This window comes from Panthera uncia (assembly GCF_023721935.1).
Source record: "Panthera uncia isolate 11264 chromosome B3 unlocalized genomic scaffold, Puncia_PCG_1.0 HiC_scaffold_1, whole genome shotgun sequence".
In the NCBI taxonomy this organism is placed as follows: domain Eukaryota; kingdom Metazoa; phylum Chordata; class Mammalia; order Carnivora; family Felidae; genus Panthera; species Panthera uncia.
The window spans coordinates 29,981,684-30,005,168 of NW_026057582.1; the positions used below are offsets into that span (position 1 = coordinate 29,981,684).

At 38.5% G+C, this 23,485-nt stretch overlaps 1 protein-coding gene across 8 annotated transcripts in view; it reads right to left on the reverse strand.

Moving 5' to 3' along the window:
* Window positions 1-516: 516 nt before the first annotated feature.
* The window catches only part of PCNX1 (pecanex 1), a 171,424-nt gene continuing 148,455 nt past the window's right edge, over window positions 517-23,485 (reverse strand). For 4 of the 8 annotated variants that reach the window (XM_049612541.1, XM_049612542.1, XM_049612540.1 and 1 more), the window contains 10 exons: window positions 22,081-22,311; window positions 21,350-21,450; window positions 18,172-18,322; window positions 12,599-12,829; window positions 11,504-11,778; window positions 9,673-9,878; window positions 6,766-7,208; window positions 6,223-6,363; window positions 5,977-6,013; window positions 517-5,828 (listed from right to left, as the gene is read on the reverse strand). In XM_049612541.1, the coding sequence (XP_049468498.1) occupies window positions 5,542-5,828; window positions 5,977-6,013; window positions 6,223-6,363; window positions 6,766-7,208; window positions 9,673-9,878; window positions 11,504-11,778; window positions 12,599-12,829; window positions 18,172-18,322; window positions 21,350-21,450; window positions 22,081-22,311 (2,103 nt within the window). In that variant the 3' untranslated portion in view covers window positions 517-5,541. Of the gene's footprint in view, window positions 6,014-6,222; window positions 6,364-6,765; window positions 7,209-9,672; window positions 9,879-11,503; window positions 11,779-12,598; window positions 16,750-18,171; window positions 18,323-21,349; window positions 21,451-22,080; window positions 22,312-23,485 lie in introns of those variants that run through there. The other 4 variants (XM_049612543.1, XM_049612547.1, XM_049612545.1 and 1 more) reach the window with 3 other exon arrangements.

Below are 23,485 nucleotides of genomic sequence, written 5' to 3' on the forward strand. Positions count from 1 at the left end.
TGGGATTCTCTCTCTGCCCCTCCCCGACTTGAGCTCATGAGCTCTCTCTCAAAATACATAAACTCAAAAAAAAAAAAAAAAAAAAAAAAGAGTGTATCTATTCTCATTCTCAGCTTGCATTTTCTCTTAAGTATTACACGTGTAAACAATAGGTTAGTTTGTCTGATTTTGATGACCATAATCCAAATGTGCACTCCTTTTTCTATATTGTAACTTAGTGTAATACAGTGAACACATACACACATTTATTACCCTAGGTTTTCCATCTAATGTTGTATCATTACTATAACATATTCAGATAAATTCAAAAGACATAAAGTACAACCTTTCTACCAAGTATGAAAAGATGTCTTTTTAATATGAAATATGTACATTTCTCTTATAAGCTGAATCATGTTTATAGGCCAAAGCTTCTGATTAAAATGATTATTTCAGAACCAAGTACATGTTTTAAAATATGCTATGCAGAGCTTTATATGATGTACTCTATTTTTTCTTGACAAAAATGGACAGAAGGCAAAATGAAAAAAAATTTATTTCCTCAGTGTTTTATCCACTGTCAATACTGTATTTTTGATGCAATATATTTGCAAAGAAAAAAACAATCTCAGCTTTTATTTTCCATTTTAAACAACTACAATATTTACAAGCTATTTAGAATAACAAACACTCAGACGCACACACACTCACAGACCCACGCGAGTACATATATTCTTATCTCTGGTTTATACTGAATGCTGGTAAAGGCAAGGAATACTTTCAGAGCCCATGATCAGAAAAGGGAAACCCATTTTCCTTCCTCACATACACCTTCCTGAATCACTTGTAGTATTCTTCCTTCCATTTCCTCATGCAGAGCTCATTGTATAGGGTTAAGGTAATCAGTTTTTACAATTTATTTTCACTTAAACCGTAAGCTTTAAAAAGCATAAGCAGACAGGATTTTCCCCACGTTTCTGTTATTTTGGTTGTGGAATCAAGCTTCACACATAGAAAAAATCTTGTTCAACCACAGTTACACTAAACCCAGGAGTCATCTGGAGCAGCCATCTCACTTCCGACAACTACTCTGGTTAGAATTCCAGGATGCCCCTTCGCCTGCACAAGTAACACCCGGGAATCCGTCCTCGCCACTCTCACATGACCTTTGTTCCTTCTAGCTTGGCTCCACGGAACCATAAATTGTCAGGTGCAGAGCTGAGGCGTAAGAAAAAAGGTATAACCCTATACAACAGGTGTAAGTCTTAGAGCAGAGTCGTCACGTAACCTTGCGAGGACAATCAGTTCTGCTTCCCCCAAAGAATGCTGTGTTGCTTCCATAAAATGGCAGATGATAAAGTTCAGCTCACAAATAGAACTTATTTACTCTACTTCAGAAAGAATATGTGGGCTGATAGGCAATAAAGAGAAATTCTTATCATACATAGTTCTTGACAGAGGACTCTGGTGAGGAGATTCAAAGCAGAAAATATACTTCCGTTTCAAGCAAAATTAACACTCTACTCACATACCTATCAGATCTATTTGTATAATAATTAATTCCTTTCCAGTTACAATTCTTACCTCAACATTTCGCAAGTCAAAAACGACAAGGCCTAGGTATATATCAACCAGATTTTTAAAAAAGAAAAATGAAGAGAGGTCGGTTTTAAAAAACTTAATTAAAAGAAAAAAAAAAAAAAAACCCTGCAGATTTCCAATGTATTATTAAAACTTATGCTGCACAAATGCATGGTCAGAAGACTAAAACAGGAAGTTCAAAGTCCCTTGACAGGTTCCAGGTATCATTTTAGCCTTGATTGACATTATTCTTTCCACTCATTTTAGAATTAAAGGAAAAGCCTCTAGAATAAAAACTGATGTTTTATACTTCACCCGAACAATTTATCACATCAAAGGGAAAAAATGCACTGGGTCTGTGTCCAGGCAAAGTAATTCTGTATGATTATATTACACTACAAAAGAGAACAAGAATGAATACTGAGGACTTAAAAAAAAAAAAAAAAAAAAAGGGAAGGGATTGTCTATATTAATGAAAGAATAAGGAAGATAAACACAAAATTAATTAATCTGGGTAGCAGTTTATAGTTTAATAGCTAGTGAACATAAATTCAAAGAATTCTTATGCAAAATTACTAAGGTATCTTTTTCTCAAGTCATATATTTAGAAGGAAAGATTTTTGAAACTAAAAGAAAAAGATAATTTTAGACTCTGGGCAAATCGTAAGTTTAAAAGATATCTAGTTCTGGACCGATGCAGCAATCCACCAAATGAATTTCTAAGCAGAGGCAGAAGGGCGTTGCATGGAAGCAAAGTGGAATTTATTAAGGCTAAGTTAACTACTCTTGCTTAGGTTTGAGGCTGTTTTTTATATTTTGATAGAAGACAGAAAAATAAACCAACCCAAGAAGAAAAACCCATCTTCCTTATAAACTTAGTTTCTACATAAAAACTTCTATGACCTGACATTCGGTACACAGAATAATTTTCCATACCTCACTCAGGATAGAAATACTATCTGTCTACTTCTGTTTCAAGGACTAGTAGAAGTATCTCAGCTACATTTGAAATATTTTTAAAACGACTTCAAATCTAAGGGAAGCTCACCTTCCAATAATAGAAACTCAAAGAAGGCAGAACACTGGTGAAGACTGTTCATTAATTTCCTGAAAGGTAATTAATCTCCTCTTATCTTAAAAACAGACAGCCTCACCACCTACTCTCCCAAGTCCCTTAAATACCAACATCTTATATTAATCTATACTCTTGGAAAATTTAGATTTCTTTAGAAAAAAATGAACATTTAAACTTCTATCAAGTACTGAAAATGATGTAAAAAAGAGGGCTCACACCAAGTTATAAGCTCGAAGATTAACCAAAAACTTAATTTTGAGTTGTAAAATGATTTTTGCCACTGAATGAGAGGAAATGAGAAAAGACAGTAACAATTTATAATTCACTCCAGGACTCTCTCTCAAAAGAAGGGAAAAAACAAACTCAAACAAGACAAAGACCAGAAAGGTATCAATGAGACTCTGTTGAAGGGAAATGCATAAAAAGCTAGTGTTTTAATGACATATTCTTACTTTCAAATTATGGAACTCTGAAAGTTTTGGCAAATGTGAACTGAAGACACTAGTGTGTGTATGCTGGAGTCTTGTACACTAATGAAGACAGCTAAGCAGGGAATCTAAATAAGCAGTTCACTATTCTCCAAGGGGGGCTGGGAAAGGCAGAATAAGACATGTATGATCAATTTACTCAATGAAAGCATGTATATTTCCACATAATAATTTAGGTCCAGTTGTTAAGACATGAGTCTTCAATTATCACTGCTTCCTCTGCCGTAATTATTAGAAAAGTATTCTGACTTTTAAAAGACCATCAGGTTTAGACTAAAAAATAAAAACAGGGCTCCTGTTAGGGTTTCTATTCCATAAATTCCCTCAAGGGTTATCTGATAACAAAATTCAACCTGTTTTGAGAAGAATATCCACAGTTATCATGCCAAATCAAGACCCAATATATATGTTCCATATAAAATCTAGTCTTACATTTTTAGAGCGTGTAATGTGTTTAACAATTGGGGGTAGGGGGTGTGAGGCTAGGAATAGCCCTTCTGACTGAATCATCTGAAGCTCAGATTTTTTTTTTTCTGTGTAGGAAAATGAATTATCTTCCATTTAGGACTGAAAGGATTCCACTTATCTTCCCATCTAGGTAATGACCATGAAAAGATCATATTCATTTCAGAAAGCGAACAGGCAGCAGGAATCATAATTCCTTTGAGAAGATTTTAAATAAATATAGATGGTTAGATAGACAGATCATATATTCGGTTTCAGAAGAGAAACATAAAAGCCTTGGACCTTAATGACGTACTGTAGATTTGCCAAAATGCGGCAAATACAGAATGTAACAACAGTATCAGGAAAATACGTTTTAGTTGGTCAATTTAGAAAGGGTACCTTTGTGTAAAGGTTCAGTAAATCACTTGACAAATGTTTTTAAAAAGTACATTTGGCAAAGCGCGAAGTCTGGAAATGTCAGCACGAGGTACACTGGATCCTGAATAACTACGAAAACTGTAAATTAGAAAAGGGCAAAATAACCACACTGTGGAATGGAAATGTAGTCGGATGTTAGTTTTCATTCCATCTACGGAAGTGTTATGCTATACTGTGAGAGCGACAGTAGGGGTTAGTGCGGAAACAGCTTCTCTCTCCTGTCACCTCATCAAAAGATACTTCACACCTGTGCCGTCCAATACAGGAGCCACCAGGCACATGTGGCCGGTGAGTACCTGAAATGTGGCTAGCGCCACATGGGGAAAGAGTAACACTCTGGATGTATCAGACTAAATAAAATACACATTGAAGATTAACTTCACACCTGCTTTCTACTTCCCGTTTGCAGTGGGGTGGAAAGATGGCTGCTCCTAAATGCTCAGGAGATGTATATATATTCTTTGGAGTTTCACACAAAAGGGGAAAGTTTTCGGAAGGATTTAAAAAATGCCGGAAGTTGAAAATTAAATCTAAACCACAGTTTCCACCTAGCCCAATTGTAAATCTGAATTATATATTTCCCTGAATACACGCGTATTTAAAAAAAAAAAAAAAACCAATAAAATTTAAGTTATGAGACAACATATTAAGTCAATTTCACAGTTATAAATATTTCAAATTACACCTACACACTATAAATTACAGGAAATAAAATTCAAGTAATAGAAAAAGAAGAGAGGAGCAAAATAAGAGGCGAGGTTATTGAAGAGGGACATAACAAGAACTGCACCATCTGGATAATTTCGTTTGAAAAAATTTTACTTGATTAACTGAACTGCATGTGAGTAACTTCAAGAGCTAATGACTCTGAATAGAAAAGCAATCGATCCTTTTTTTAAGTTCCTGGATGCTCATCTTCTTTGAAAAATAAAAGTATTTTCTTCCCAGAACTGACCCCAGCAGAGCTTGCCCCAAGAGGAGCTGGGGCACACCGGTGCTGGAGCGCCTCCGATGTGTGGACACAGGAGCTGGCAGTGGTGTTCACAGGACCGACGCACTGACCGCTATCTCCAACGATGAAGCTATGTATCTCTTGACCCTTAACGTTCATTTTAGAGAAAACACCCAATGTACTGGCATGGAGTATAGGTTACTGACAAAAAAATGAGCGGCACAGTTCCTGCTATGTACGTTTAAGGAAAGGGCAGGGGTTAATCCCAAAGGCAATTTAAATAATGGTATTTTATTTTTATATATAAATAAATGTTCTGAGAAATCTCAGACTTTAGTGCATTGTTGTAAAAAATTAGTGCAGTTTTCTCATTAAAGTTTTTAGCGCTCAAGGAATAAGATAAATCTATGTCTGTTCATAGTCTCTTTCACTGTACATGAAACTTTCATACTGCTAAACGTCAAAGTGAAGGTTTCTACACTGGTCTGTTTTTAAAAATCAAGGTAAATGGATTTCATGTTCTATGACAAAACATGGCAATTATTTTTGGCAAAGAAATTAGAAAAATATGAGATCGTAGTTTAGAAATGAAGAGTTTGTTGATTTAAAGCATAGGCAATGCATAGGAAAAAAATTTTTGTAAGGATGTAATTTAACAGAACTTTATCCTTCATGCAAAATGTTTTGTCGGCAGCTAACTTAAAAAAATAGTTCAGCTTTATTTGGGGATGGAGACAGTGACAGGAGTCAGGGTGAAGGGCGAAGGAGAGGCGCTTGGCCGAGCCCACTCTACATCCAAGTATCTCCCACACAGGAGCAGAGGAAAACCTGCAGGCGTCTTCTGCGCTCTCCTCTCTTTTTCCAACGTCTCGGAATGGAGAGGGAAGAGAAATGTAGTTATAAAACACTGGCTCACACTTCAGCCCCAAGTTCTAGTACCCCGGTTTCAATTACAGTCACATATTTATCATCAATCTGGACCAGAAGTACTGTCTTGTCGATGTGGGATCTAGTACCTGGATCTCTGCTGCAAGGCACCCAACGGTGAATCACCTAATGATTCAGAATAAAATAAATTAGTGGCAGGGACCTTGGATGTATTTGCAAACTTCACTTAAAATTAGAGATAGTCATTCTGTTTGATAATTCAGCAAAAGGTGCATTTAAAAAAGCATGAGCATCAATTAGCTAAAAACGTGCACACAAGTCGGTCAGGCTACACAAAAAGTGAGAGCAGGGGTCAGCTTCGTAAGAGAACTCACATGGCCTTCCATGCCCTCCTGAGGACTCCAGTCTTTCCAGCTGTTTCTCCCAGCTTTTAACCGGACACCCTCATCAGGCCACTGCAGCTCTTTCCTTTTTGATAGGTTGATCCCATCCAGAACTTGACTGGGATCCACGATCTGTATTGTAAATAAACATGGGTCATTTCTAATTCAATTTTTTTCTTGATGATGACAGATTATATAATCTCAAGTAAAATCTCTTTCCCAGACTAAGTCTCAAGTTCTCCATGGCCTATAACTGGACAAAAAACAATCCGAAAGGCCACCTCCTGAATTCCTTTTAGCCTACAGCAGACCTTACTGCCAGGGCCACGTGACAACAGCTGAGTGCGGAACAACAATCGCCACTGAGAAACTACTTGCCTCGTTTTCAGGCTGGCAGAAACTTTTTTCAACATTCAAAAACGTCCTAGTCTTCAGACTAAGTAATATGAGGTGTGTTTTCACCAGCATCCTCCACTCGACAAACGAGAAATAAACAAACAGGTGAGACAGTGCCAGAACTGTGGGCTTACTCACTTGGACTCTGTAAATCACTTCCCCCCTTTTGGCGTGTGAATTATTGGCAGGACTTAAGGGGTTGCCCGGCTGGGCGTCGGCGGCACTGCTCTGACCTCCCTCTGTCCCAAGAAAGCCCACGAGAGTGTGATGTTTGCAGGCCGGGATGCTCTGGCTGGAGCTGCTGGAAGAGGGGAGGCCATGCTGCACACAGCCCACGCCGCTCTGACCGGAGGGCTCCATCTGGTTCACCATGGAGAGGCGGGACTGGATGGAGGACGGCAAGTTCCGGAGCGATATCTGACTGGTGGACGAGCGCCGACAGGGCACGAACCCCGTGGTGGACATCCGGAGAGACGAGTGCCGGCTGCTGTAGCAGTAAGACGACTGGCTGGCCACTGAGGCCCGAGCAGGGGACTGTCTGACCAGGCTTGACTGGACAGAGTGGGAGCTGTGGCTAGTGCCTAGCGAGGGAGAAACAACAGCACTTGTTCCAGATGGCATGATTCAAACACGGTTCTTTTCTTTTTTTTCCCTAAATCTTCTTCCCTTAAGCAAAATGACTTCAATGTACTGAATTTAACGCTTATATTCAAAACTTTTTAAGTTATCAAAAATAAATATTTGAGATCGGTTTTCTTGTGTGGTTTTGAGAATATAATTTTAATTTGCTAAAGCTTGTCAATTCTTTTTTAAAGTTTATTTATTTGAGAGTGAATGGGGGAGGAAGGGAGAGAGAGAGAGAATCCCAAGTAGGGTCCACACTGTCAATGCAGATCACAAACTGTAAGATCATGACCTGGGCCAAGATCAAGAGTCAGTCACTTAACTGACTGAGCCATTCAGTCAGTTTGCTGCCCAGTTTGCCCAAATTGCTACCCAATTTGCTAAAGCTTTTTAAAAATTAAAATTCTGGAGTAAAAGAAAGACACAAATAATTTCAGCAAATATCTGGATTTAATGCTGGGATAAATCCTAAAATATCTTCCACAGAAATATTTCAGAATAACAAGAATAACTCCTTAATACTTCAGAAATTAAGTATCTCATGGAAATGAGACGACGAGAAATATTTACTAAGGATTCATGTGGCAAGATCCATAACTATTTCTCAAGGTCTAGAATTAGTGGCCTTTCAATCCATTCCAATGACACACTACACGGTCTATAGAGAGATGATGATACCACGTTGCAATCTTCGTATCCATTACAGGCTTGCTACTATACATGAATTATCAGTGATACTGAATAGCAGGTTCTTCTGTGTCCTTTTTCAAATTGCTTGATAGAATTCCTCAGGTTTGTCTTTTTCCTGACTCCTAACAGTAATGTGAGAATTAGAAAGTAAGTTTTAACTCTAATGAAAAAATTCCTCCATGTACTTTCTATCTGAAAACACAAAGAGCTGATCAAAGAGCATGTGAAAAAGCATACTGAAAGTTTTAACTTTTCACTCAGAAGTTAAAAAAGAACCACAAGATGTTGATAATATACCTATTTAGTCTTGATTACAATGCTATTGGATTTTTTTTTAACATAAGTAAATGTCTTAAGACTTCATCTCGTTCATAGAAAGCGGTGGGGGGGGGGGGGAGTAGACAGCACTGAATCAACCAATCAGCCATATGAAAACAGATTAAATCTGATTCCTACTGCATACCATGTGGATTGCAGATATCATGTAAAAAGAAAAATATTAAAAAAAAAAAAAAAAAAAAAATACCATCAGTGCCTTGGGATAGGAAAAAATTTCTTAAGTAGGATACAAAAAGTACTAATCAGAAAGGAAAAGATCAGCAAATTGCTCCACACTAAAACCAAGAACTTCTTGTCAAAAGAGAAGCTACTCGGGGTGCCTGGGTGGCTCAGCGGGTTAAGCATCTGACTCTTGGTTTCGGCTCAGGTCACGATCTCACAGTTCTTGAGTTCGAGCCCTGCATCGGGCTCAGTGCTGACAGCATGGAGCCTGCCTGGGATTCTGTCTCTCAAAATAAATAAACTTAGAAAATTAATTATATATATATTTATATAACATAATATATAATAATCATATATAAATTAATTTATACAATATATTTATATAATATAATATATAATTAATGATTATATATGTGCATATATATATATATATATAAATAAAAGAAGGGGAGGCACTCTTCACAGAAAGAGAATCGAAAGTCAAGGGATAGAACGGGAAAAGACATTTGTAGTACAGAAAACTGACAAAGAACTTGAATACAGAATATACAAATAAAATAAAAAGACCAAATAGAAAAATGGGCAAGAGATTTAACAGGTACTTCAAAGAGAGAAACAGGTGATAAACTCAGTTTAAAACCTTTCAATCTTGGGTATCAGAGCAATGCAAATTAAAACAATGAAATTAAAGACCACCCCTTCTCCTGTTCTTCTGAGCAAGCAGGGAACCGATAATACTCCGGGTCAAAGTTTACAGGATGGGCATTCCTTTGTATAACTGGTGAGAGTACCAACTGGTTAAAAAAACAAAAACAAAAACAAAACCTTCCTGGAAAGACTTTTGGCCTTATGTGTCATGAATCTTAAATATTCCCATAAACTTTGATTTAGTGATTGCATTTTTAAAGTCTCTAGCCCAAGAAAACAGCAGTCACAAAGTTTATTTGTAACATTCGAAGAAACCAAATCATTGACCAATGAAAGAGAAGTTAATCACATTATAAACTAGATTATTATTAGCCTTTAAAAATTATACTTTCAAAGACATGACATTTCAAATTTTACATATATATAAAGGGATAAATATAAATAGGATAACATCCAACCAGGAATCAAACAAAATATTTTTACATATTTCCAAGTAGGTAATCTAGAATTCTCTTTAGACATGCATACTAACTGCGCCCCAGAGCTAAGAGGCTTAGACACATAAGTTTGTTTTCACATTACCTAGTGTTGGAGGATAAGATGTGACAGGTGGATGGGGTCCTGCTCCCGACCCTTGCCCTGGATTTGCAGTGCTTCCCTGGGACACATTGCTATGGGGGTCACTGGCACTTGTTGCATTGTTACTAGTGCAGGAAATTCCACCTCCAGTGTCGGAATCTTCAATATTGCCACCACTGTTACAGCCGGCCCCACACCCTTTCCTTAACCTGGGAACAAACACCAAAGTAAGCAGCATTATCCCACAATCACCTCAAGATAGGGGTTTTATTCTATTTCTAGCTATTCAGAATGTTTAATGCTACTAACATTCACCTTTCAAAGTCTTTACAGCATAGTCAATATGAGAAACAAAAAAAGGTCAGTTATGTTTTCAAAGGATGGCCTAAGAACTATCCCCGTTATACTCACTGCCTCAATTCTTCCCAATCTACCTTCACTTTTATATACTCTATCATATTTTCTGATCTTGCCTTCTTTCCTGAACCATAATAAACTGCACATAACAAAACTGCACCATTAAGATTACAGATGGAAACAGAATTCTTGGCAGTGTCTGTTCAGCACCTCTGAAGTGTGCACCCCGGAAGACCTCATCTCTGCTGTAGCACACTTGGATGAGCACTGCTGTAATCACTGCCCCGCCCCTGCCTTTTTAATGTGGGGTGACCAACTATCCCGGATAGCCTACAATTAATTTTCTCAGTCTGGCACTGAACGTCTTGCTTCCCAGGAGACCTCTCAGTGCTGGGCAAACCAGGGCAGTTAGGCACTCTAATCTCTATACCATTTCTCTCGGGGGAAGAGAACTCAACCTCTTCAAGGCAATTCCAGCACAACGGATAATTTTGGAAAGAAATTTCTTCGAACGCCACTCTGGTTTATTTCTTCTTTCTTGTATTAAAATGGTGAAACTTTTTTTTTTTTTCTGAATATGCCTAGAAGAAGATGTCTATTTGAGAGTTTGCCACCCCAATTCCACATCCTGTTTTTAAGTTCTGTTATTTAACGATCTGAACAAAAGCTTGTAAGAAATTGAAGATACTCCGTGACTTTTCTTCACCAGACACCAAACTATGATGTTCCTATACAAAACACCATAATTTACTAGACAAAGGAAGAGAAAAAATTCATGTGCACACTTGAAGACACCACAGATTCGAGATCTGAGTGATGACTGGATTGTTAAAATGGCAGTAGTATCTCCGCATCGCACAAGCAGGAGTTTCAGCAAATACAGTGTGCGCCCCCTACTGCTAGAATGGAATAAAACAAAAGTAATCAGCTTGTTCAGGTTTCCTACGTTTTTCTCTAATTTGCCGTTTGTTGGCTCACACATCCTAATAGTGGCACTATGCTGCAATATAGAGTAAGAAAAGCTAAAGAAAAGGGAACTATTCAAGATTCTACCAAATGCTGGAGGAATGGTTCTTTTTTTTTTTTTTAATTTATTTATTTTGAGAGAGAGAGAGCACGAGCAAAGAAAGAGCAGAGCACCAGGGAGAGAATCTCAAGCAGGCACAGAACCTGATGTGGGGCTCAATCCCATGAACAAGGAGATCATGACCTGAGCCAAAATCAGGACTCAGACACTCAACTGACTAAGCCACCCAGGTGCCCCTGGAGCAGTGGTTATTGACCAGAGTTGTACATTTGATGTACTGAATAAGAGTTTGAAATAGACTACTTCCCGAAGTTCCTGACAGAATAGGTTTAGATTGTGTCATGGCATCTGTATTTTTTCTAGAAGCTTTCCAGGTGATGCTCATGAAAACTGCTTGGATGAAGATGGTCAGGACACACCATCACTGAAATATGCAACCCCATGGCTCACCTGTGCCAGGTTGACACTATGAAGTTTCTGATATTGCCCAAGCTTATAGGTCCCCCAAGGATTTCTTTAAGCTGTTCGTGGCTGTCAGAGTAAGAAGTTGTCAGGGGGGAGACAAAGATTGGGTAGCCAATAGGTTGATCACAAGATGAGTTTATCATGTTTCTCAGAGCTTGTTTTGCATTCTGGATGCTCCCTCTCTCTGGATTACGGTTACGTAGAAACACAAGCTCTTGCTGTTGTCCTGCCCAAAGACCTCGGACACATTCCTTATTAACCTGAAAACCAGAACACATGGGAATTAGGTTAAGGGGCCAAGAATGAAACTCATATAAACAGAAGAGTATAAATGGGAGAGATACAAAAGACCTATGATAACAGTGAAAAGCAAGAAATACAAGTACGTCACATTTGAATAGGAGCTCTTCAATTTTCCATTGTCATTCGTAGGCTGTTAAATAATAAGCAGCCATGGTACTCTCTTCCCTGGTCTGCCTTACAAAAATACCAAGTTTACCAAATTGATAAAGTGTTGCATTTTGCAATCGGGGTAATAAGATATTTTTGATAGAAATGAGCAGTAACAAATATTTAGAGTTAAAAGGATGTTTGTGACTTTGCAGGTTGATTAAATGAAGTAGATAAAAAGCAAATCGTTATAAACTATTAAAATAAAATCTCAGAAATTAAGCTACCTAAAGCCATGAGATGTTTAAAAAATCAAAAAATAAACAAAAAACAATGAAAAGTACAAACTATGGTATTATTTTGCAACCCAGGAATCAGATTAGCAATATGGTGCTGATATTCTAAGAAGAGATGCTGATATTCTAAGAAGAGATAGCATATATAATAGATAAGACTGCCACAGAAAGAAAATAAGCAAACATTATAAGACTCTATCATACTTGAGAAAATTTCAGAGGACAGAATAAATTACATTAAAATAAATCAAATTAAGTGCTCATAAATAATGCTAATGTAGTATGGTCATTTTTTTTGTCTATAAAAAGAGTTTCAATGACTTTTTAAAGTTAGGACAAGGTTATGTAAGTTCCTTTCTTCTTTTTTTCAGACACAAACACCTCAAAAACTTACCTTAATGACTCTGAAGCTCAGGTATCGTCTATTCAGCATTATGATCTTATATTCATTGGTGCCATCATCCATGACATGCCGCAGAGCAAGCAGGGAGGGAGAATTGGCAAGAACCGCGCTCCGCCACGCAGGGTCCCCTTCATGAGCTATTACGAGGTTCTTTTCATGAGACACAATGGCTTCATAGAGCACAGTAGGGTCATCATACTCATCTGGAGAAGTGAAATGATCCTAAACAGAAATTAAAAATGTGGTTTTTTTTTAAAGTTTATTTATTTTGAGAGAGAGACAGAGCACTAACAGGGCAGAGAGAGAGAGAGAGACAGAGAGACAGAGAATCCCACGCAGACTCCACAGTCAGTGCAGAGCCCCATGTGGGGCTCAAACTCATGAACTGTGAGATCATGACCTGAGACGAAGTTGGATGCTTAACTAAGCAATCCAAGTGCCCCCAAAATATGGTTTATAGGAAGTGAAGGACTTCCAGTGTACTGATAAAAGCTTCTATAGTTACTACTCAGTTACTAAATGAAAATTCTTAAAAACTGGTTTAATATGAATGTTTCATATCCATACATATTGTTATTATTAGAGATAAATCAGAGATTCTTAAATTCAATCAGACTAGGGATTAGCTCATTACTGCTGTACTACTTTTGTAAATTCTTCAATCCAACCCTATCCTCTAAGTTTTAAATAAATAAATACTTTTCCCATTTTTATGTATTTTCTTTTTCTCTTCATGTTGGGTTTTACATGTCTTCATTCACACATAATTTTTTTCTGTTCAAGAACTGTCTCACTGGTATCAGTTAAGGAAGGCTAAACTACATAAAAATTCCCTCTTACATACAACTCTAATATACATAAAAGTTCCCTCTAATGTAACTCTTGGTGACACTGACACTCCAGAACTCACTCTAGAATTCAGCGGAAGCTAGAATTCAGCTGAAATACAAGTTTTGTTTAGCTTCCTCCTTGCTTCTCTCCCTTCCTTACAAATTCCCTGGAGGGCACCCTGTCAATCTCTTGCATAGGAGTCCTGGACTCTGACTCTGTTTCTAGAGAACGTGGCCTAAGCCACGTTTACAAATTAACAATACCTCTGTACACCAACCCTCCTAACCTTTCCTTTAAATATTAAGCTCACTTTCTCATATCAGCAGATAACCAGATATCATATAATGCACTCTCTTGTAGCAAATAGTTCCTCTAGGGAAGGAACAGTTCCTTTGTATGGTAGTGTTGGTATAATTTTTGAATGGAAAATAGAAGTGCAGACATAGGGAATAATTATATTCTTAATAAAATGGACAAAGTTGGAAAATATTAGGCATGTCAAAATGGAGTATGTTTAATCTTGTTCAAATATTTCTTCTCATTGGGCTGAATGAATATTGCTTTGGAGGCAAAGTATTTGAAACAAGCAGAATGTCCATGAATACAGAAATTGCTAAGTAAACTGTAGTTAAAAATCATACCCTGAAATACTACAGAGCCATTAAAAATGTGATGTGCCTCTGTATGTGCTGGCTATTCATGTTATATGTATTTTTTAAGTTTATTTATTTTGAGAGAGAAATAGCACACACATATGTGCACTGAGCAGGGGAGGGGCAGAGAGAGAGAGAGAGAGAGAGAGAGAGAGAGAATCCTCAGCAGGCTCCTTGATGTCTGCACAGAGCCCAATACAGGCTTTGATCTTACGAATTGTGAGATCATGACCTGAGCCAAAATCAAGAGTTGGACACTTAACCAAATGAGCCACCCAGATACCCCATCCATGTTATATTAAATAGGGGGGAAAGCATATGCCACAGATCATTTTATGTAGCACAATTATATTTTTAAAAAGGCAAATATTTATACATATAGATGGAAATGTCTATGAACTTCGGGAAATCAGAAAAAATATACATCAAATTATTGGCAGTAGCTGCTTCTTGGAAGGGCTGTACAATGGTATGGGTGATGGGAAGATACTCTTGGGTGATCTTTTTCATTATGTTTCAAATAAAAAGAGCAAATGTTCCCAGTTCTGGCAAAAGTTTTTCAAAGGCGTTTTAAAAATACACTTGAGAAGTTATAAGCCAATGCACAAGATATATTTTTTGAAGCTAATGAAACTGATTCATTTAGCATTCATTGGCGGCCAAGCATTGTGCTAAGCAATGATGATGTAAAGACAAATAAGAAATATGGGGCACCTGGGTGCCTCGGTCAGTTGAACATCTGACTCTTGATTTTGGCCCAGGTCATAATCTCAGGGTTGTGAGACTGATCCCCATGTCAGGCTCTCTGCTGAGCAGGGAGCCTGCTGAAGATTCTTTCTCTTTCTCCTTCTGCTCCTCCCCTGCTTTCTCTCACGCACACACTCTCAAAACAAAACATCTTTGTCCTCAATCACAGACTGACTGTAAGATTTTCATCATGTCACTTATAAGCCAAACTGGATGTTGAGACTAATGAAAATGGTAAAATACGGAGGTAAAGTGTTTTACAAAATGATTAAATAGAGAAGAAAACACATGAACAAGAGAACACATAAAAAAGGCAATTTGCTTAATTTCTCTGAGTTCTTAGTCTTCACCTACCAAATTGGGATTTAAATGATTTTCTGGGTTGGGGCGCCTGGGTAGCTCAGTCAGTTAAGGATCAGACTTCGGCTCAGGTGGTGATCTCACGGTTGTTCGAGCCCTGTGTGGGGCTCTGTGCTGACAGCTCAGAGCCTGGAGCCTGTTTCAGATTCTGTACCTTCCTCTCTCTCTCTGCCCCTCCCCCACTCACCTTCTGTCTCTGTCTCTCAAAAATTAAATAAATAAATGGGTTTCCCCCCCCAGTTTACTAAAAAATAGTAACAATAATGATAATTTTCTGGGTTGTGGAGACATCATGTATATAAGAGCACTAATATGCTGTACAACAGTGTAAAATTATAAATACTACACAGATTATAAATTTTAATTTATAAAGTAAAAACATAATACACTAGATTGGAGAATTAAAAAATCAAAAAAGAACTGTAAAGGAAAAGGCATAAATTAAACACACCTACAAAGTACTAAACACACATTAGCAAAGATTGAGAGGCAAGGGTTAAGAGAAACTTTATATTTCTAGCTTTCTGGGAAAAAAACCCTTTTTTTAAGTTTGAAGTAAAAGTTACATGTAACAAACAATACCATTTTAACCATGCAGTTAGAAGCATTTTGACAAATATGCACACCCATGTAATCACTGCTACATTCTAGATATAAAAGTTCTCCCTCATTCCCAAACACTCCTTCCTGTCTTTTGGCATTCAATCAATCTCCACATCCCAAGGGACCACTAATCTGCTCTCTGTGGCTACAGACTAGTTTGGCTTTAGATTTTATATAAATAAAATTATACAATATGTACTCTTTTTATGTCTGGCTTCTACTCTGCATAATGTTTGAGATTCATTCATGTTGTGGAGTCTAACAGTAGTCCATTCCTTTTTATTGCTAGGTAATATTCTATCATGTAGATATACCATAGTTTGTTCGTCTGTTGATGGACAGTTGAGTTGTTTCCAGTTTGAGGCAATTACAATTAAGACTCCAATGCACACATGTGTGTTCTTTGTACAGACATAAACTTTCATTCTCTTAGGTAATTATTTCTGGGTTCTATGGAATGTGTATGCATATCCTCTCTTTTAATATTGTTCGCTTAACATTGCCCATTTTTTGCTTTTGGGAGTTTTCAGGAGTGTACAACATACAAACCTTGGAGATTACCTATTTACAGATCTATCTTTTCTTGGCCTGAGAGTCCCTCATGGGCAACCCAAATTCTGTCTCAAAATGATGCTTATAAATGGTTGTTTCTTACCACTGAATGGGTCCACTTCAGCCTTCTCAAAGGTGTGTCAGAATTATGGAATTTCTCCAGGGGCACTTGTGTTCCCTACCTTCCCCTCACCAGCCTTCCGTGGCTCCTGGGTTCCTGATTCCAACCCCTTACCCCCTGCTTGTCACTGTTGTTGTCAGTCACGGCTAATGAGAGTGAGTTTACCCAACTGTGTTGGGCCATCATGTAAGGTAGAGAAACACTGTCACAGGCAATAATGCCACCGCCAAAGGAACATGCAAGGAAATGAACGTGGCAGCAACAGGTAAGAGCACCTGTAGGGAGAGATGGGGGCAAAGACCTATGGTATCAGAAAATACAGATACCCTGTGCCTCAGTTTCTTCTCTGACAAATGGAGATAAAATACTTGTCATAACTTTTAGAATTAACTGACGATCTCTCTATTTGGAGTTGTTAGATAATCATGTTATGTAAAAGAGTATTTCTTACAGAGCAGATATATTAACCAGTGCCTTTTGAGAAATTCTGAAGTTTTAAAAACACTTTAACCTAAAGTCATTATTTTTTTCTTTTTAAAGACACTGAATTGTCTCAAAACCAGAAAGCCAGTCTGAAGAACAAAGACAACTCTTTGTTCCCAAATGTACATTTTCTCCATGATCCTCAAAATACTATTCCATTTTCAACAGAGACTTTCAAATAATATATCCCTGATCAGTAATCTCCTAAATAATATGGGACATTGACTTTATTCCAGCAGTCTTAGATTATAGTAATATCACTTGCAGAGTAATTCACCCGTTATGTGGGGGGAAAAATATTCAAAAAGATTTGAGTATAAAAGATGCATTTTAATGAGGCTTATCAGGCAGTCTTTATCACCAGATCTGATGACTATTGTCTAGTGGAATGATTAGGGCAGCAAGCACCAGTTCTTAATTTCATAATACAGTCTTTTTTTTTTTTTTTTTTTTTTTTTTAAATTTTTTTTCAACGTTTTTTATTTATTTTTGGGACAGAGAGAGACAGAGCATGAACGGGGGAGGGGCAGAGAGAGAGGGAGACACAGAATCGGAAACAGGCTCCAGGCTCCGAGCCATCAGCCCAGAGCCCGACGCGGGGCTCGAACTCACGGACCGTGAGATCGTGACCTGGCTGAAGTCGGACGCCCAACCGACTGCGCCACCCAGGCGCCCCCATAATACAGTCTTGAAATGATCCAGGGCTTTGGAAACGTATTTGGGGGTTACATTTTAATTTTTATTACCCTATTAGGATTATTTAACTAAGGCTAAATCTGTCCTGACCATCTATCGTTCTATATAACTTGCTACACTAAACACAGAGTTCAGTAATAGCAGCACTTACAACTCTGCCGAGATGCTACTCCACTGCACTGGGAGTTGGCTAACATTCAGCTACGGAAGAGGCTTGAATCACATGTGAAATGTAAGGTCAAAACAAGAATTCTAAGGGTGAGGGACCTTTATTTCCAGTTTGTCACTGCTTACAGTTTGCCTCAAGTTCGTGCCCAGATCATTTACTCTTTAATATTAATATTCAAATTTACTCTTAGAAACATACGTTCAGGCTTCTAAGATTTAATATCTTGCCATAAATCATGTTTTTCTGTTTTTCGAATGAAATGTTTCTCAAAAGTTCCCCAGGAACATAATTTGGAAGTGAACAAGCACCATTAAACACCAGTAATACATTATAGTTTTCCTTTTCTTACCTGATGAAGTTTAATGGACATGCGGATCCCCGGGACTACTACTTTCCTTAGTAATTCCATGTCAGCAAAGATCCATTCATCTCGAATTGAAGAAATACGGAAATCTCCCTTAAATAGGGCATGCAGTCCATAGAGGAATGACTCTAAATTACTGTTAGGATTGGAGATAAAAGTTTACACATTTTGACAAAGATCTTCCATCACACTGATTCTTACATGTGGTTGTACATCAGAATCATCTGGGAGTGTTTTGCAAATACAGATTCCAAAGACTGTACTAATGCCAGAACCCCTCAATCAGAATCACAAGGGATATAGGGCCTGTTTGAGCTGGGATCCTTGTTTAGTAACCACTATAACAGTGAGTCCATGAAAATCAACAACGAAGAGTATATAAGCTACAAAAACTTAAGGAGGGCCTATTGGAAAACATATAGTAATCACAAAAGAATCTATATATCTGGGGGCTTGGGTATTTGGCGCATAGACATTTATAATAGTTAGCTCTTCCTGGTGGATAGACCCTGTGATTATTATATAATGCCCTTCTTCATCTCTTGTTACAGCCTTTAATTTAAAGTCTAGTTTGTCTGATATAAGTATGGCTACTCCAGCTTTCTTTTGGCTTCCAGGAGCATGATAAATAGTTCTCCATCCCCTCACTCTCAATCTAAAGGTGTCCTCCGATCTAAAATGAGTCTCTTGTAGACAGCAAATAGATGGGTCTTGTTTTTTTATCCATTCTGATACCCTATGTCTTTTAGTTGGCGCATTTAATCCATTTACATTCAGTGTTATTATAGAAAGATATGGGTTTAGAGTCATTGTGATGTCTGTATGTTTTATGCTTGTAGTGATGTCTCTGGTACTTTGTCTCACAGGATCCCCCTTAGGATCTCTTGTAGGGCTGGTTTCGTGGTGACAAATTCCTTCAGTTTTTGTTTGTTTGGGAAGACCTTTATCTCTCCTTCTATTCTAAATGACAGACTTGCTGGATAAAGGATTCTCGGCTGCATATTTTTTCTTTTTAGCACACTGTAGATATCGTGCCAAGCCTTTCTGGCCTGCCAAGTTTCAAAGGAGAGATCAGTCACGAGTCTTATAGGTCTCCCTTTATAAGTGAGGGCACGTTTATCCCTTGCTGCTTTCAGAATTTTCTCTTTATCCTTGTATTTTGCCAGTTTCACTATGATATGTCGTGCAGAAGATCGATTCAAGTTACGTCTGAAGGGAGTTCTCTGTGCCTCTTGGATTTCAATGCCTTTTTCCTTCCCCAGTTCAGGGAAGTTCTCAGCTATAATTTGTTCAAGTACCCCTTCAGCACCTTTCCCTCTCTCTTCCTCCTCTGGGATACCAATTATGCGTATATTATTTTTTTTAGTGTATCACTTAGTTCTCTAATTTTCCCCTCATACTCCTGGATTTTTTTATCTCTCTTTCTTTCAGCTTCCTCTTTCTCCATAACTTTATCTTCTAGTTCACCTATTCTCTCCTCTGCCTCTTCAAGCCGAGCCATCGTGGATTCCATTTTGTTTTGCATTTCGTTTAAAGCGTTTTTCAACTCCTCATGACTGTTCCTTAGTCCCTCGATCTTTGTGGCAAGAGATTCTCTGCTGTCCTGTATACTGTTTTCAAGCCCAGCGATTAATTTTATGACTATTATTCTAAATTCACTTTCTGTTATATTATTTAAATCCTTTTTGATGAGTTCATTAGCTGTTGTTATTTCCTGGAGATTCTTCTGAGGGGAATTCTTCCGTTTGGTCATTTTGGAGAGTCCCTTGTGTGGTGAGGACCTGCAGTGCTCTTCCCCTGTGCTGTGGTGTATAACTGGAGTTAGTGGGCGGGGCCGCAGTCCGACCGGATGTCTGCCCCCAGCCCACTGCTGGGGCCACAGTCAGACTGGTGTGTGCCTTCTCTTCCCCTCTCCTAGGGGCGGGATTCACTGTGGGGTGGCGTGTCCCGTCTGGGCTACTTGCACACTGCCAGGCTTGTGTTGCTGGGGATCTGGCGTATTAGCTGGGGTGGGTAGGCAAGGTGCACGGGGGGTGGAGGGGCAGGCTTAGCTCGCTTCTCCTTAGGTGATCCACTCCAGGAGGAGCCCTGTGGCAGCGGGAGGGAGTCAGATCCGCTGCCGGAGGTTTGGCTCCGCAGAAGCACAGAGTTGGGTGTTTGCGCGGAGCGAGCAAGTTCCCTGGCAGGAACTGGTTCCCTTTGGGATTTTGGCTGGGGGATGGGCGGGGGAGATGGCGCTGGCGCCTTTGTTCCCCGCCAAGCTGAGCTCTGCCGTCCGGGGGCTCAGCAGCTCTCCCTCCCTTTGTCCTCCAGCCTTCCCGCTTTCCGAGCAGAGCTGTTAACTTCTGACCTCCCAGACGCTAAGTCGCGCTTGCTGTCGGAACACAGTCCGTCCGGCCCCTCCGCTTTTGCCAGCCAGACTCGGGGGCTCCGCTTGGCCGGCGAGCCGCCCCTCCGCCCCGGCTCCCTCCCGCCAGTCCGTGGAGCGCGCACCGCCTCGCCGCCCTTCCTACCCTCTTCCGTGGGCCTCTAGTCTGCGCTTGACTCCGGAGACTCCCTTCTGCTAATCCTCTGGCGGTTTTCTGGGTTCTTTAGGCAGGTGTAGGTGGAATCTAAGTGATCGGCAGGACGCGTTGTGAGCCCCGCGTCCTCCTACGCCGCCATCTTCCGGAACCCTCCCAAAAGAATCTAAACCAGGTAAAATTTCTTAATTCTAATTCATTAAGATGCGTATGTCAAGAAATTCAGTTTATATTTATACTCCCTAAATCTAATGTACTAGATTAGCCATATTAAAAGCATAAATGCTCTGGACAAAAACTACATGGATATATGGAAAAATAAAAAGAGGTAAATCATTAGAAAAACAGATATAAAACAGGGGGAGACCAATAAACTTTATGGGGTGATTATTAAAAATGACTTAACTCCATTAAATTTTTGTTACCAGTAGTTACCCACACGTGTGAATTTTAAAAGCCAGCTATTAACCACTTGAGAGAACTCAACTATGTTCAAAGATCTATAAAAAACCAGTATCAGAAGAGACTTTTGCAATAAATTAGCATAGAATAAGCATTCTGAAAAGCTATTTCAGATTTTTCAGATTTATGTTATATAACTCCCCCTACTCTTTTCCTGAAAACAGAAATGCCTTCCTTGCCTGGACATATGGTGGGATGCAGTCCCCAAAGCTCTCCGTCCCAGAACACAAAGTCCATAACAAAGAGTCACCAGGGATGAATCTTTGTCTACATCCAGTGGCTTTAAAAAACAAAGAACATTAGTTATCAGAAAGGTATAAAGGTATTTTAACAAATCAGAAGATATTTAACAAATCAGAATGAAGAACTCAACTAGCATACAATTTCCATGTCTTCAAATAGTTCTAATGAGAAGAAGCTTAGCAAATCAGTATAAAATGAAGTATCAATATGTATGAGGAGGCTCTTTGAAACCTTTAAGTAAAATCGAATACTTTATAATAGCAGAACAAACTTAAAAAACTGGCTGTTTTATAAAGTATAAGGACCTTAGCAAAACATCTCAAAGTATTTACTGGTATACACCATTACTGATAACGTCCTCTCCTGAAAATACAATATTCTATCTATTAATTAGTTATTTCTGGACATAAGCTGGCTATTAGTGATGGCTGTATTACCCTCCCAGTGACTATAACTATAGTAAAGAAAATCAAATTGCTATCTGGAGAATATTGCTTCCCCTCAACCTCTGAGTTGTTTTTTTTTTTTTTAACAACTGCAGATTCTCTTACTCAGATGATCAGGAAGAGAAAGATCTGGAAAAACTGACCTCATAATAACAAACAGGGATAGTCTTTCCATCTCTGAAAAAATAGGCTCAAACAGTTATAAATGAAATAACCTCTACCTTTGCTCTTCGGGAAGAGCAATACTCTATCCAGTTGAGGTAAATCACACAGAAACTCTCCCTGGATATGCCAGCTAGTCGATGGTCATAGTCTTCATCAATGTTTGGATTAAATGTTGGGTCTACATCAACATAATTTCGATCTGCACACAAACGCAGTCCCTCCTGCATTGTCTCATTAGCTAGCCACTCCTCTAGCTTAGAAGAAGTTGTAACATAATAAATGATACCCTAATGGGGAAAAGATTTAAAAAAAAAAAAAAAATCCAGGTTAAATTATAATTTGGATTAACTCCAATTTCTCACTAAATAAATGCCAACAGTTTATACTGATTGTATAACTTAATATTTTATTCTAGCTCAATACTGTAAGAATACATTTTAGGAATGCTGTAAAAAATGTACCTCAGGTCTTTCTGGATGAACAGTTAATTTAATACTTTAAAAATCACAACCATAAATTCAGCAAGGCAAATTCAAAATAATTCTATTGATTTTAGAACTTTTGAGTTTAGGGTATTTTAAGAGAGGCAGAAAAACTTTACTGTGATGGATTTGAGAAATTGCTCATAGAAAGTTATTAAATCAGCTTGTGATACTAGGTCAAGTTATAGAATTATAATAATAAAGCGACAGAAATATATCTATTTAGAATCAGAATTGGAAAATCCCATATACACATGCAGACGCACAGCATGTAAAAACTATAAAATCTATCTCCCTGAGGTTGGGTTTAACCAAACATTAAATATAAGATTTAACATTCATCCCAATCAGCACAAATAAGGTGATACATAGAGGAAGTAAAATAGATGTGGAAAATCCAGACATGGGTCACCGAAATTTAGCACACATTTCCCTCTTGAAAATATTGGCTTTGTCTGCAGGCCGCCAAATCATAGCTGTGCTGTAATCTTGTAAAATCTTCAGCAAAAACAGAATACCGGTGTAGTAAAGAACTAGCCTTGCCCAAAGAGAGGTTTGGTATCTGCCCTTGGGTCCTGGGAAATAACTTCTACTCCCTTGGAATGCCTTGGCTGATTAAGACTCTTTGTTCACTTGGGGCTTAGAGCCATGACCTCTGGAGGAGCTGGAAACTAAGGCTGGCCGTGTGGGTGGTCAGCCACATTTAAGTGACTGCACTCCAATAAAAACTCTATATACCGTGGCTGAAGCAAGCTTCCTTAGTTGACAATACTCTGTGAATACTGTCACACATTTGCTGCCGGGAGAAATGGGCATTGTGTGCACAACTACACCGGGAGAAGACAACTGGAAGCTCATGCCTTGGTGTTTCTGGACCCTGCCCTCTATGCCTATTTGCATGGCTGATTTTAATCTGTATCCTTCCACCGTTATAAATCCTAATCAAGAGTATAATGGCCTTGCTGAGTTCTGTGAGTCC